The 14,628-nt window shown below is 43.5% G+C and overlaps 1 protein-coding gene across 4 annotated transcripts in view; it reads right to left on the bottom strand.

Moving 5' to 3' along the window:
- ELP3 (elongator acetyltransferase complex subunit 3) overlaps positions 1-14,628 on the bottom strand; it is a 97,732-nt gene that overhangs the window by 75,009 nt on the left and 8,095 nt on the right. For all 4 annotated transcript variants that reach the window (XM_074820321.1, XM_074820322.1, XM_074820319.1 and 1 more), the window contains exons 5-7: positions 13,038-13,101; positions 10,357-10,425; positions 8,359-8,513 (exon numbers count right to left, since the gene is read on the bottom strand). In XM_074820321.1, the coding sequence (XP_074676422.1) occupies positions 8,359-8,513; positions 10,357-10,425; positions 13,038-13,101 (288 nt within the window). The remainder of the gene's footprint in view (positions 1-8,358; positions 8,514-10,356; positions 10,426-13,037; positions 13,102-14,628) is intronic.

Raw genomic sequence — 14,628 nt, 5'->3', positions numbered from 1 at the left:
GAGCTCATTGCTTTGGAAAAGTATTTCAGCTTTTAGCTGCTACAGTAGCTCAAAACTGCATCCTCCCTAGGCACAGACATCGCTCGCAACTCCAGTGAAGATGTGTTGGTCCCAAGGAGCAAGTTCCCACTAAGGAGTGAAGTCAAATGTTTCCTATCGTGGCTACAACCCCCTGCAAATGGCCCAACCTGGCTCACAAGACAGATACACCACAGAGGAGACAGAAAAAGAGTACAACCAAAGGTGAGTGACCACTTGTGTCTTCCTAGAGCCGGGGAAAAACAAAGGCCTGGAAAGGAGAATGAGACCAAGAACCAACACTAGAAGAAACAGGAGTATCTTGCAAAAAGCTATGCTGCACCAAAAACCAGCACGAGCTCGAGGAGTCAAAAGTCAAAGATGAAGAAGGAAACACCTCCTGCCCGGGCCTGCAACGGAGCCAAGACTCTTGGTGCGGGATCCAGCCCACGGATGCAAACACCCACATTGAGCTGGGGCTTTCACCTCCCGTGGCAGCCAGCAGTGCCCGATCAACCGAGTGACACATGAGCTGGATCCTTCTCTAGGCTCCACTGACTACATCTCCGCTGGCTGTAAGGGGAGATCAGGCACCCAGTTCACACAGAAACACCAGAATTGAGCTGTCTTAACCCACGGGCTGAACCACATCTCACCTCAGAGCTGTTAGATAAAAGGTGAATCTTATTTACATCAAAGGAACAAAGGCCCTTCCCACTAATTTTAGAATTTTTTAGAGCAGCACACAATCTATCTCTGGACGTGAACCAGGCAAAGGTCTTGCAGAAAGAGGAAAAAAGTAGATAATGGGATAACACAAGGCCCAGATGAAGGGTGACCAAATCAAGGCTGCACAAACACCCCCAGCTCTGCCAGTTCCCAGCTTCCAAGTACTTGACTTCACAAACCGATGGGCCACGAGGAGGCACAGCATCCCAGAGCGCATTAGCTGCAGCACATTGCAGAAAGACATTTTTCAAAAGCAAACAGCCTCTGCTCTGCCTCGTACAGCATTCACAAAACAGTCACAGGAAAACCGCTTCTTCACATCCTTCTACAAAAGTATGAAAATTAAACCTGTCTTTTTTTTCTTCTTTGCATGCCTACTGCACCCACCATGTTACTAGAAAATGACTTTTCTTTCAAATTAATTTAGCACTGTTGAAAGGCACTGGATCTCAGTTTACAATATCAATGAGGCAAGCACAGCACAGCTGAGGGAACCATAAACCACATCTCACTATTTTACCAGCTCATTTTAATTTGGGCTGAAAAGCAATCTCTGCTGAAAGAAGGAAAAAAGGTAGTGCAGGTCCCGCGTTAGCTCTCCAGGGCATGGGAGTATCAGTCTAGCATCGCTCGCATCCTTACGGAGCTCAAAGCAGTCGCTAATGTTTGATCTTCTGCCCACTTGGAAAATCAGAATACAACAGCAATAAGGCAATGCTTCTGTAATACACACATCCTCCCCTGTGTCAGGGAGGAAATTAACCCAGAAAGCTTATTTAGTACATGCCACACGGTCTCTTCATGACATTATCTTTGGATCACCAGCACAATTTGAACTAGAACTAATAATCAGGCCAGGTTCATATTCATACAGGTGACCAAGCCATGAATAAAACTCCATCTCCAGTTACCGATCCCAGCTGACCACTCAGATCCCATCCCAGCATTAACATTTTAGTGCAGGTCACCGGAGAACTTGTTATGCTTGCCAAATTACACATGCACAGCAGTGAAGCAGCAAAAATGAGAAAAGTATTCCCTTTGGCAGGTGTTCAGCAGTAATTTGCTGAAAATGTACAAAAAAAAGGCACTGAAATTCATTATTTAGCTCTGACAATGTCATGACCGCTAGGGCCATCATCCTTTCCACCGGCGTAGGAGAAAATACGGACCAACAGTATTTACAAATATTGTTAAATTTGGTGTAGTTCAAATTGCTGTTACAAAGACACACTATCACCTCATAAACCTTTGACAAAGATGTATTAGGTCCCAGCACCCACCTTAGAAAACCTGAAGTCACATAATATCAGACATGCTGTTGCACCTGCACAGAAATATATGAGTATGGCTTCCTCACACCTACCTTCCCTAGTCATCTACATTCAGTCACAAACCTGAATATTTTACATGCAGGAGAAAATGCTGTGGAAATACTGAACAGGACAGATAACTGGATAGGCAATCATTTTCCATAGCTGCAGGAGGAAAAAAGATGAACAGCTACCCGTAATAAGATTAGGATCTGATGAAATGACTTTCACTTATATATCTTCCAAATAACACACACTCCAGCAGCTGAAAGTTGGGTCTTGCAGTAGAAAATATGCAATGCAAAAGTAACAGGATGGCAACAAAGGCCAGCCAGCTTTTGGGTAAATTTCCTCAAATTCTGACAGCTGGAAAGACGTTATCCATACTGAAGGCATTTAGGGGTAAAAACTCAGCAACAAACAGGTTTTAATGGCAAACCTGACTCCTGCACCGTGAAAGAGTCACATCCAAAGCTGGAAAGAAAGAAAGAAAACCTGCCTGCTTCACCAGAACGTTAGGAACTAGTCTCCAAATCTCCGGAAACAAAACAAAATTTAGGCAGAATCTCTGTTGTAAATGATCTGGCACTAAAACAATAGCCAGTTATCTCCTGCCTGGCACAGAAAAATCACTGCCCAGTCAGATGTCCTTAGGGATTTGACAGACAAGCTGTGACGGATACAGCCACAGCAATTTGCAGTGCTGCTGCCACCTCCTATTCGCTTCCTTCTCTGCCAGAACTGCTGCCTGCACAGGAGGGGATGCAGGACGGGATAAGTACCCACACACCTCGGCTGCCCAAATTACTGCTAGAATAGGAGTTTAAGCCGACAATTACAGCAGTTTGCAAGGGAGCTGCTAGAGCTTCAAGAGCCTACCTGTCACAGTACCTACTCATTATGGCAAGTCAGGAGGTGAGATCTGACTATCAAATTCTGGCAATTTGTAGCAGGGCAATTTAACAGGCTGGGCTCCCCGCAGCCAAAGAAGTAGCGTATCTTCTTAAATCGCTATCCGATCCAGATTACATTAATTTGCCACAGGGTGAACTCTGGCAGCTGAAGGGTGGATGACTATGTTTAGCTGCCCATTTTGAAAGTGGTAACCTCAAGCACAGGGTCAAGGTAGATAAAAGGAGAACAGTAACCTCTTAAAATCACCCCAGCATGAATCACTGGAGCTAGTGAGTCAAAGCCCTCAGTTATTTTTGCTAGAGTCACAATTAGTACTCAGAAAGCACAATTAAGATACATTAATGTAACAAGCAACCATATGTCAATTGAGCCATCTGAATTGTAGGGGAGCATCTTCTTTGCCTACACTAACTGCAAGGTAAAGCATGTTTGCTTAAACCTCTTTCCTTGAGATTCACAGTACACTAGAATTTCTCACAAGCGGGGCCAGCAAAATACAAACACAAAGCCAGCTGCAACAGCACAAGCATAACATGCCCACTTGTTACCCCACGTAACTTCATCGTGGGTCTGTGGGCTAAAAGTCAAGCAGCCAGGTTTAAATTTTGGTAAAATTACAGCACTGGCAGCAGCAAGACTAGACTTACCTGCAGAAACCTACATCTTCTAATAAAACTCCTACTAAAATCCCGTTTGGGAAATGTGAAACAGACTTCCACTATGACAATTAAGTGCAACCTTTTGAAAGTAGGTTTATTCCTCACTATTGGAAAGCAAAATTAGGAGTGCCTTAGTTGTCAGCCTTCACAATCACTGTATTTCTTGTGGAGCTTCTATTAGAAGAATTATTGATACACAAAACCTAATGTGGGTATTTGAGAAAAGAATATAACGATCTTTCCAGAAAACACATCATTTGACAACCACACAAACCACATTTTTCATGGGTCGCTCTGATCTGGCGTGTTCAAGAGGAGTGATTTCCAGCTGGGTTTTAAAAGGCTGCTTCATGTATCAAACCAACTGCTGCTGAAACTGGCAGCGCTTGGGCTTTTTTTTTTTTAACTTCAAATGGGCTAAGAGGTCTTTAACTGGACACACAATAATCCAGCCCTAAGCAGTGGTTATTTAAAACCTGTGTTTTTTCTTTCAGCAAAGTCTCTAAAGTAGCTGATCTATCTACTTACCACTTGCCAAAAGATCAATATGGCTTTTGGGATGCTTAAAGGAAATTTCCTCGTGCATAATGAAAACATTTGTGGCAGCGGGAAGCACTGCTGCCTGCTCACCAGCTCCATGGAAGACACAGCTAATGGTGGAAACACAAAAGGACACTTGGCAAAAGCAATCGATGACAAGCCTAAGAAAAAGGCAGTCTCACGGTGTCACCAGGTATTTGGAGCTGCAATTTCTCCAGGAGGAATCAAAGGCAGCTGACAGTACTCACTTCTGCCAGTTCTGGGCTTCAACGCACGATGCAAGTGGAAAATGAGCCTTTGAAGAGACTACTGACTGACGAGTGGATGTAAAGCCAAACCAGTCTTGGATTACCGACTTATTATGGAAATAGTTATTATATCTGCTGTGCACCTGAATATTGTCACATAAATAACAGGTACAGAAGGCACTTGAATTGCAGAACATGAGGTTCCAGCAATTTTATCCCCTTCTTACTTTGCCATTAACAACGTGATTTACAACCAGATCGAATATGAGACAACACGATAGTGTTAAAATAAAATTTTTAAAATAATTTCTGTGCATTTTTAAAGACACTATGAGAAGCCAGGCTTGGCGTTGCAGTCCAAGGAACTGCATGCGTGCAGAGCCTGGGGGACCTTTCTGACACCCACCTTTCTCAACAAAGGCAAGCTCTCCTTTGGCCTCATTCACTAATTAAAAGTCAGAACCTGGCTCAGAGAAGAGATGCGCAGCCCTTGGAGTCAAGTGGTGAGTCACAGTGGCAGTTAAATATGCCCAGCACCTCTAATGACTCATGGGTCAGGTGAGAGAAGCAAAATGATGGGGAGCAGCAATTCTCATTTGCAGGTGTATTTTACACCTTCTTGGTTCATCGTCCTCACAAAAGAGCAAAGGCAGCCGCAATCAAGTCAACACTTTGGCTTGATGGGAACAACTCCCCGAGAAGGCTGTATTTCTTTAGTGTGCAAAAAGAAAAAAATCTGTCTTATAGTGATTCTTTAGCAGTTACTACAAATCTCCTCCTAAAGAAGGGAAGCTTATCACCAAGTCCACAACCTTGCTTGGTAGGCATCCAGAAGTGCACTGAAATCTCCTCAGTGGTGTTCTCGGCAGATAAAAATTAAAACTCAGTCTTGTTGCACACTCTCTACAAAACAAAGATCTCCCCCTGGCTCCGCAATTCTTTACTCCTTCCTTGGCCAACTTATTTCGCAAGCATACCAAAGCACCTCAAGCAAAGAGTTCTGTCTGAAGAGTCTAAAAAGTGTTTATTATCTCAATAGGGAGGTGCTACAGAAATATTAAACACCAGCAGCACTTTCTCTGGGAAGTCATGTCCTTCCTCCACTTGCAACAGATTTGCTACAAAAGCCCAGCAGTTTCTCTGTTTAATTTTTTACAAATCACACTTTTGGCTGATGAGTTGATATATGTAAATCCAGTCACTTCTACACTCACGTCCCATTCATGCATCCACAAAAAACAACATCTTAACTCACCCCAGGTCCACTCACGCAAAAAGAATCTCCTACTGCTTTATAAGCAGAGGTATAAAGGGAGTTCCTCACACCCCCCAGGTCAGCTGCCCAGTTTACCTGGAAACAGTTTAAAGCAGCAACCTAGCTTAGATGCTCTGAGCCATCCCATGAAGATCCTGCTCTTTCCACTGACTAAAACCACAGTTTCAGACTTATTTGTCAGGAGCTGGCTAGAGCAGTGCCCCACCTCCCTGAGACATCGCTCCCAGTCCCGCATCGTTTCTCTCACATAGGCGCTGCTGGGTTTGCGGCTCTGTGATTTACCATGAGGCTGGATTTACCATAAGACTCTGTATCTGCGAGAAAGCCCGAAGTCAACTCAGAATATCAGCTGGAGTCCAAGGGCCAACACAGTTTGAGGACTTATTTCTTCAGACTTGCAGCGCTGGTTCCTGGTGAGGAACAGCATATACCCTCACAGCAGGCTACGGTCATACTGTACTGGTTGAAACTGCACAGAGTCACAGCCTTTTTATCAGATTAACTGGGACCAGAAGCTGCAGCAGGCTGATCAAGACAAAGTATTATATGAAGAAAATTCCAAATTACATCAAGAGGAGGATGCCAGATTGATGAGCCCTTCAGTGCTGCACAATTCAGAGCGTATAGGTCAGCATATCCCTATCACTGCAAAGACAGCGTTGGACATAGAAGCAGAGCTCAAGTTTAGGGCAAAGTAAAGAAATGACTGGACAAAAGGGGAAAAAACTGTGTTCACAGTTAGGTGGACTGTAGCCTAAACAGATAGATGCTCCACTGGCTTAATCAAAGGTCATGCTCAGAAGGGCTTTTAAAAAAGCATCCTGGCTGAAGGTCTTTTTTCCCATTAAGGAATCACTGTACAAAATCTAAAGTTATGATTTGCACAAGCAAGAAAAATTTCAAGGCTACCACAATCCCATTCAAAGTAAGGGGTGAGAGAGACCAGATCCCAGGTTACTGCTGAATGCAGCACCCGCAGCGTAAAACAAGTAAAATACTGTCTGTATTCCCCATGTAGCATGGTCTCTGTTGATGGAAATAGTAAGGAAGAAGGGCTGAATCCTCACGTATAAAGAGAAATAAATTCACCCTTAATGTTTATTTCAAGTGTCACTGACCATCACAAAATAGTACTGCAGTGACACAGTACAACAGCGAAATGCAAGAAGCACAAAAACTAAAGGTCTGATTCATCTTGAACTCAATTTTCTTGCCTTTAGAATATTTAGGAAGTGTAACTTGAGTAACTCCCACATACCTCCATTTACTAAGCATTTAACATGAATTTTATGTTAAAAATATAAACCTTTATTTATCTGCTGGAAAAAAACCACACATTGCTAGTGCAGGTTTTCTCACATTGCTCGATCTGCGTGCTTGCCAGGCAGTACGCTGACTTCAGAGTCACTTCGTTTTTGCATGCACTCAAAATTACTTGGTCACACGGTCTGTGTCGTAAATAGTTTCCTCAGTAATCTGCAGAGCGAAGGACAGGCTACTGGAAAAACAATTTTAGGTCCAATAAAATTAGCTAGACACCTGCAGCAGAAAAAATATGGAATAACCACATCCTGAACCACCTGACGTACGTATAAGCCCAGCACTAATTTGAATAGACAACGTGCAAATACCACCCTTCTGCCATAATGAGCTGTGTCCTTCAGTGCCCAACCAGGGCACTAGAGCAAAAGAAAAGCACTTCTTTCCCCAACTTGTTCATTATTTTATCTTGATAAAATCCACTGGGAAAGAGCAGCATAGCACTTTTTGTCTGGTCTTTGAATGACAAGGGAAAAAAAACCAAAGAAAACCAAGAGAAGTGTTTGCTGCCCTCCGGAGGAAAACCAAATGAAATTACAGCTTTAAAATACAAAGGTAGACATGAAGCTAGGCAAGGGTTAGTCCTACTCAGTTTTAAAACTGCTTTCTTTAGATGATTAAAGGATCAAGGAAAATCCACTGCACTGAACGATGACAAGGTAGCAAACTAAAACTGTCAGTAGAGATGCTCATCTAGTTTTAACAGCTCCGAAACATCAAATCTCTCATTTTTCTTCAGTTTTTTACTACAAAATGCACTGAAAAGTTACGTATTTAATGACCCAAAGCACACATAAATAAATCAGCCTCTGCTTTTCCGTTCACCAACTGTAAAATGAGAAGAGCATCTCCTTGTCACACCAAAATACTGCAAGGGTAACTGCGTTTGAGACTGCAAGGGGCTCGGAGCTCCTGAGCACTGACGCTCTCGGGGGTGAGTCATCCCTTATGGGAGCTGACGTCTGGCCTCCCTCCAAGGCGGGATCAGCTCCCCGTCCCAGCTCAAGGAAATAAATCCCGTGGCAATGGGATTCGTCACAACTCCAAATCAAGGTGATGAGGCATAAAAGGTAAAAGTCCAGATGGAACGCCAAGAAATTAGAAGCAGCTTAGCATTTCCCACACGAGAAAATAGATAAACCATGGCCCTATCTTCTGCGGGTGCTATGCAGTACGCAGAGCTATGCTGCAAATTGAGCTATAAATATTCCGTGTCTAAATATGTATTTGGATAAACATTGCCTTTTTAAAAAAAAAAGTTTGTCTTTGGTATTTTCTGTTCTTACACCAGTTAAAGAACACTTTTAAACAATTACATTAAGGAAAAGCAAGACGCTTACCTGACAGCCTCTGCTACATTATTGGAAGTGTGACCTGATAAGGCATCGTGAAGGTTTCTGATGAAGTAATCTCTGTAGTCTTCCGGCAGGGCCATGAATGTTCCACCCATCACAATAAACTCTACTTTATCCACGCTGTGGCCCAACTGCTTCAGCTGTAAAATTAAAAGTACCGGGGAAAAATTACCAATCAGGGACTTATCTAAAAGACTTCCCTGAAAACCCTGAGATTCTTACACTGCGTTTCCTTCTTTAGCTGTCGTATCTTTTACGAATGACAAACCATTAACACTTTTGCACAGATTCCTTATAACCCTCCCCTTAAAAACCCTCAAAAGTTATTCTTCTACTGCAAGAACACAGTACAGATATTGAGCCTAGTGTTACAGGTTTTCTTGACAAAGCAGAATTATCTGAGCCTAGTATCTTGCTGATGGGAGTTACCCTGGTTCCAGTTTGAAGCTAGCTTAGATAAGTCCAGTAGTAAAAGTTTCCTCACATCTCCTTCAATCCATGTAGAAATAACTTTCCTTACAAACTTGTGGGAGAGAAGGACTACACTGAATCCATGGAGAATTTTCCAATGGATTTGGAGATAAACAGGGAACCAGTCAAAGCAGAATAGGATCAAAAAACTCTTCAGATCTTCTAACTCTCCAGCAAAGACGTGAAAAAAATTATTTTGGTAGGAAAGCCACTATTTGAGTACTAAATTCTCCGTTTAAGTAATTAACAAGAAGTAGCAAGTGTCACAGAAGTTCAGTACAATTTTTTTGTAATAGGATCTCCTATTAGTCAGGTATTGTTCAGAACAGATAAAATCTTATAAGACGTTCAAAACTTGTCATTTATCTAATGGAGATGACAGACAATTAAAAGGTCTAAAAATAATTTTTCTATGTGGATCAAGTCAGACTAATGTAGAATTATAGAATCACGAAAAAGCTGAGGTTGGAAGGGACCTCTGGAGGTCACCTAGTCCAACCTCTCTTCTCAAAGCAGCATGAGCTACAGCCATTTGTTCAGCGCTGTGTCCAAACAGGCTTTGAGTGTCTCAAAGGATGGAGACTGCACATCCTCTCTGGGCAACTGCTCACAGTTCCCTGATGTTCAAATGGAATTTCTCATGTTTCCATTTGTGCCCATTGCATCAAGTCCTGTCCTGTCACTGGGCATCACTGAGAAGAGCCTGGCGTTCTCTTCTTTACAGCCTCCCACCAGCTACTTAAATGCACTGGTAAGATTCCCCCAAGCCTTCTCCTCCCCAGCTTAAACAGCCTTGGCGCTCTCAGCATCTCTTCAGATGCTCCAGTCCCTTCATCATCTTAGTGGCCTTCTGCTAGACTTCCCTCAGTATGTTCACGTCTGTCTTCTGGGGAGCCCAGAGCTGGACACAACTCTCCAGGTGGGGCCTCCCCACCGCTGAGGCCAGAGGAAGGATCTCCTCCCTTCTTGATGTGTTGGCAACACTCCTAATGCAGCCCAGGAGGCTACTGGCCTTTGCCTCAAGGCCACAGTGCTGCTCATGGTCAACCTGGTGTCCACCAGCACCCCCAGCTCCTTTTCTGTCAAGCTGCTTTGCAAATAGTTGGCCCCCAGCATGTACTGGTGCCTGGGGTTGTTCCTTCCCAGGGGCAGGACTTGGCATTTCCCTTTGTTCAACTTCAAGAAGTGATCAGCAGCCCATTTCTCCAGCCTGTCCAGGTCTCTCTGAATGGCAGCACGATCCTCTGGTCTATCATCCACTCCTCCCAATTCCATATCATCTACAAACTTGCCAACAGTGTGCTCTGTCCCAGCATCCAGGTCATTAACACAGAGGTTAAACACTCTTGGCCCCCATATTGACAGCTGGGTTATATCACTAGAGACTGGCCTCCACCTGCACTTAGTGCTGCTGATCACAACCCTTGCAGTCCACCAGTTCAGGCAATTAAAAGCATTCTTATTATTTTCATCACAACCACAATGTATTTCCCTTTCAGTGGAAAAATTTACCTGTTCCACTCTGTGTCTTGTCTGGAGATAAGGGTCATATCTAGCCCGAATGGCCCTCATGGACGTTGGCTAAAAAACACAAGGAGATTCATTTTGTAATTTTTTTTTTTAAACAACAGTGAAAAAGAACAAAAAAAACACTTTTAGCATTGAAACAGATGCTTAAGTCTTCAAATCCTAATTGACCCTAAAAATCTTCAAACTCAGAACCAAAGAGTCCATCCAATTTTAAATATTATTTTGGCTCCTTAATTTTTTTAAAATTATAACAAAACACACTGTCATCCTGAGATGATAACATGACATAAAAAGAATAACACAATTTTTCAAATTTTTAGTGCATTACGACAGGATAAAGAATCTCTGTAGTGAGTCACAAAAAAATATCGCAAAAATCACAAAGAAAACATTTTTCAAAATACCACTTTTTCTGTCCCATTCATTTCAGTTTCTCTTCACTTGCACAAGTTATCCAAGCAGCATCCTCTAGAGCTCAGTCTAAACTTCAAATATTCTTTAAGCTAAAGATACTATTTGAACTGAAATCCCTAACAACTTACTTCTTATATTACCACCCAATGTAAGCCTATTAATAACACTCCAAAACAAGGTTTTCAAGTATCTTGGGTATCCTGGATTTGTTTGGTATTTCGTATCTGCTGCATTAAAAGCTCTAAAGAACGAGGACTCTCTTAATCATGCACAACTCACACATGCTGTTAGCACCGAACAAATTAATACAACGTATCTAAAACAACATGAATTTTAAAGCAGTTACATATACACAGGATTTTCCTACTTTGCACTAATGGGACAAGTTTCAAGTCGCCGAGAGGTGGATAACAACACACAAAATCCATACTAAAAGGATGCTCCATCGCTGTTTACCAAATTAATCCGGTTTGTATTTTATCTCATTTTGCTACTTTACATCTGTACTATAGCTATGAGTTGTTTTGTTAAAACCACTCACAATAACTTAGTCACAGCAAGATCTGCTGTTAAACTTTCTCCAGACAATAGGAGAGCACTCTTTCAGAAATATATGTATTTAGTGAGATACCACTGCAGATACAGAGACATAAAAAGGCATGAATGGAATTTCAGAGGCACTAACAGCTAAATAATGGTCTTTTTTCTAGAGCTTGACCTTTGTTAATCTGCAGGGTCTTGTAGGTTGGACAGGACTGAAAGCAGGTCCAGTTAGGACAGGATGCTCAAGGCTGTGTCCAGTCAGTGTTTGACTACCTTTAAGAACAGAGATCCCAAAACCTCTCTAGATCCCTACTCAAGTGTTTGATGACTGTCATGTTAAAACATTATTTTCTTGTATTAAGGCAAAATCTTCCACATTCTAACTCATGTCTGTTGCCTCTCATCTTTCCATTCGGCAGCTCTGAGGAGTCTGGCTCTGCCTTCTCTGTACCTTTCCCTTAAACTCATACTAAGCCACAAATAAAACTTTACGTTTCTGCTGGACGGTTTAGTTAGGAGAATTTTGACACAGATTGGTAACTCCTGTAGCAATCACAGCTAGCATTCATTTCAACAAACTGCATGCAGCAGTGTCCCATGGGAGACAGCAATGTCACCTTCAACTGCTCTCACTCAGTTGCTTTCCACAGCTGGAGATTCAGATTAACAGCCATGCCCACACCAGCAAGTCTTGGGGTACAGCCACAATGCTGCACCGCCCTGCTCACAATCACAGGCTGCTCACTCCTCTCTACAGCATATTGCATGTTTAACAGTATAAACAGCAGCACGGTGAGGAGAAAGAAACAACCGCTACAATAATTGAGAAGAATTTCCAGTCCTAGGTTGAGCTGCTTTAGATCTCGAAGTTTATGAAGCCTGCTTTTGTTTTTTATTCTTGCGACTCGAGTGAATTTGTAGAAACTGGGGAGGAGTGGCTGGAGACCTGTGAGTCAGAGAGGGACCTGGGGGGGTTGACTGCCAGCCAGCTGAACAGGAGCCAGCAGTGTGCCCAGGTGGCCAAGAAGGCCAATGGCATCCTGGCTTGTATCAGCACTAGCGTGACCAGCAGGGACAGGGAAGGGATCTTACCCCTGGGCTCGGCACTGGTGAGGCCGCCCCTCGATGAGTGGGTTCAGTTTTGGGCCCCTCACTCCAAAAAGGCCATTGAATGACTCGAGCGTGTCCAGAGAAGGGCAACGGAGCTGGTGCAGGGTCTGGAGCACAGGTCTGATGGGGAGCGGCTGAGGGGACTGGGGGGGTTTAGTCTGGAGAAGAGGAGGCTGAGGGGAGACCTCATGGCCCTCTCCAACTCCCTGAAAGGAGGGTGCAGAGAGGGGGGATGAGTCTCTTGAGCCAAGGAACCAGCACCAGGCCAAGAGGGAATGACCTCAAGCTGCGCCAGGGCAGGGTCAGACTGGCTCTTAGGAAGTATTTCTTTGCAGAAGGGGTTGTTGGGCGTTGGAATGGGCTGCCCAGGGCAGGGGGGGAGTCCCCATCCCTGGAGGGGTTGAAGAGTCGGGTTGACCCAGCGCTGAGGGATCTGGTGGAGTTGGGAACGGTCAGTGTGAGGTTCATGATTGGACTGGAGGAGCTTCAAGGGCTTTTCCAACAGAGACAATTCTGTGATTCTGTGAAATAAAGAGCAGCCTAACCCAAGTTTATAGAGAGTGCAGGCAATGCATGATGGCAGACTGATGTAATACCTCATATCCAGTGTAAGACTGTGTTGAATATTCAAAATCAGAATCAGGTCCACCTGGGCAGTACCTGCAAATATAAAAAGCCAGAAAACAGGCATCAAACTCAGACAATTGAAAGAGATGGGGTCTACAAAAGGGTGCAGGCTGAGCAGACACTGCTCTACCTACCCCACCTCTCATCAGAAATACAGGGGAGCACAAATTCAAGATAGCTGGCTGACCACAGCAACGTGCCGACCACTCTCCTGGCATTTGGGCATTCTCATATAGGCAAAAACAATTCCACAAAAGGCAGGCTTGACTAGCTCAAGCACTACAGTACATTAATGCTGCAATACAGCTTCCAGACTAAAGCTAGTTCAGGACTGGTCAGCTCAGAGCATGGGATGAATGAATAAATTCCCGTGTTTTTGCATGCTGGAGAGAATGATTCTGTGATATCCAGTAACACCGAGAGGAACTGCGCCTGTGTATGTTTACAAGTGCTAAGTATACCGTGCCAAACAGTTGTTTCATTTAATTTTAATGAGAATGGGATGTCAAAAAAACAGTTCAGACCTGTCAAATGACTACATGCACATAAAACAACTTGATGAGACTTCCTAGAAGCAAGATGTACTGTGAATGTGTTTCTGGAACATGGCATTATTTTAGGGAGCTGCCATATAGTTTTAGAGTAATAGTTACACACAGATTATTAGATTTTAAAAAGTAATTCAACAATCATAAACAATTTAAATATTTTCCACCATTCTATCAAGAACATAGTCTCATTTGATGTAAAATATGATTTTTGTTTGGCATGGAAAGACATAGAGATATCACCCTGTTATACAATCTACGTTTCTTTTCCACAAATTAATAGAATATAAGTATCTTGATAGTGAGAAAGCTCATTTACATTTGTTTTCTGAACTTTGGAATGAATACAACATTTTAAGACCACTTCAAAAGAATACAGACCATCTGCTCTAAATAACAAGGAGGGGCTGGTGGGGAACATGAAGTTCAAGGGCAGCCTTGGCTGCAGTGACCATGAAATGGTGGAGTTCAAGATCATTCAGGCAGCAAGGAGGGCGCACAGCAAGCTCTCTACCCTGGACTTCAAGAGAGCAGACTGTGGCCTCTTCAGGCATCTGCTTGGCAGAGTAGCGTGGGATAAAGCCCTGGAGGGAAGGGGGGGCCCAGGAAAGCTGGTTAATATTCAAGGATCATCTCCACCAAGCTCAGGAGCAACACATCCCGACAAAGAGGAAGTCAGGTCAAGAACATCAGGAGGCTGCAGGGATGGACAAGGAAGTCCTGGACAAGTTCAAACACAAAATGGAAGCCTACAGAGGGTGGAAGCAAGGACAAATAGCTTGGGAGGGATACAGAGAAACTGTCCAGGCAGCCAGGGATTAGGTTAGGAAGGCCAAAGCCCTGATTGAATTAAATCTGGCCAGGGACATCAAAGGCAACAAGAAAAGCTTCTGCAGGTACATTGGTGATGAAAGGCAAACTAGGGAAAATGTGGTCCCTCTCCGGGAGGAAACGGGAGACCTGGTTACCCAGGACATGGAGAAGGCTGAGGTACTCAATGACTTTTTTGTCT

Source organism: Strix aluco, chromosome 3 (genome assembly GCF_031877795.1).
Source record: "Strix aluco isolate bStrAlu1 chromosome 3, bStrAlu1.hap1, whole genome shotgun sequence".
NCBI lineage: Eukaryota > Metazoa > Chordata > Aves > Strigiformes > Strigidae > Strix > Strix aluco.
Note: the sequence above shows the minus strand (reverse complement) of the source record. Positions and strands in the feature narration are given on the sequence as shown.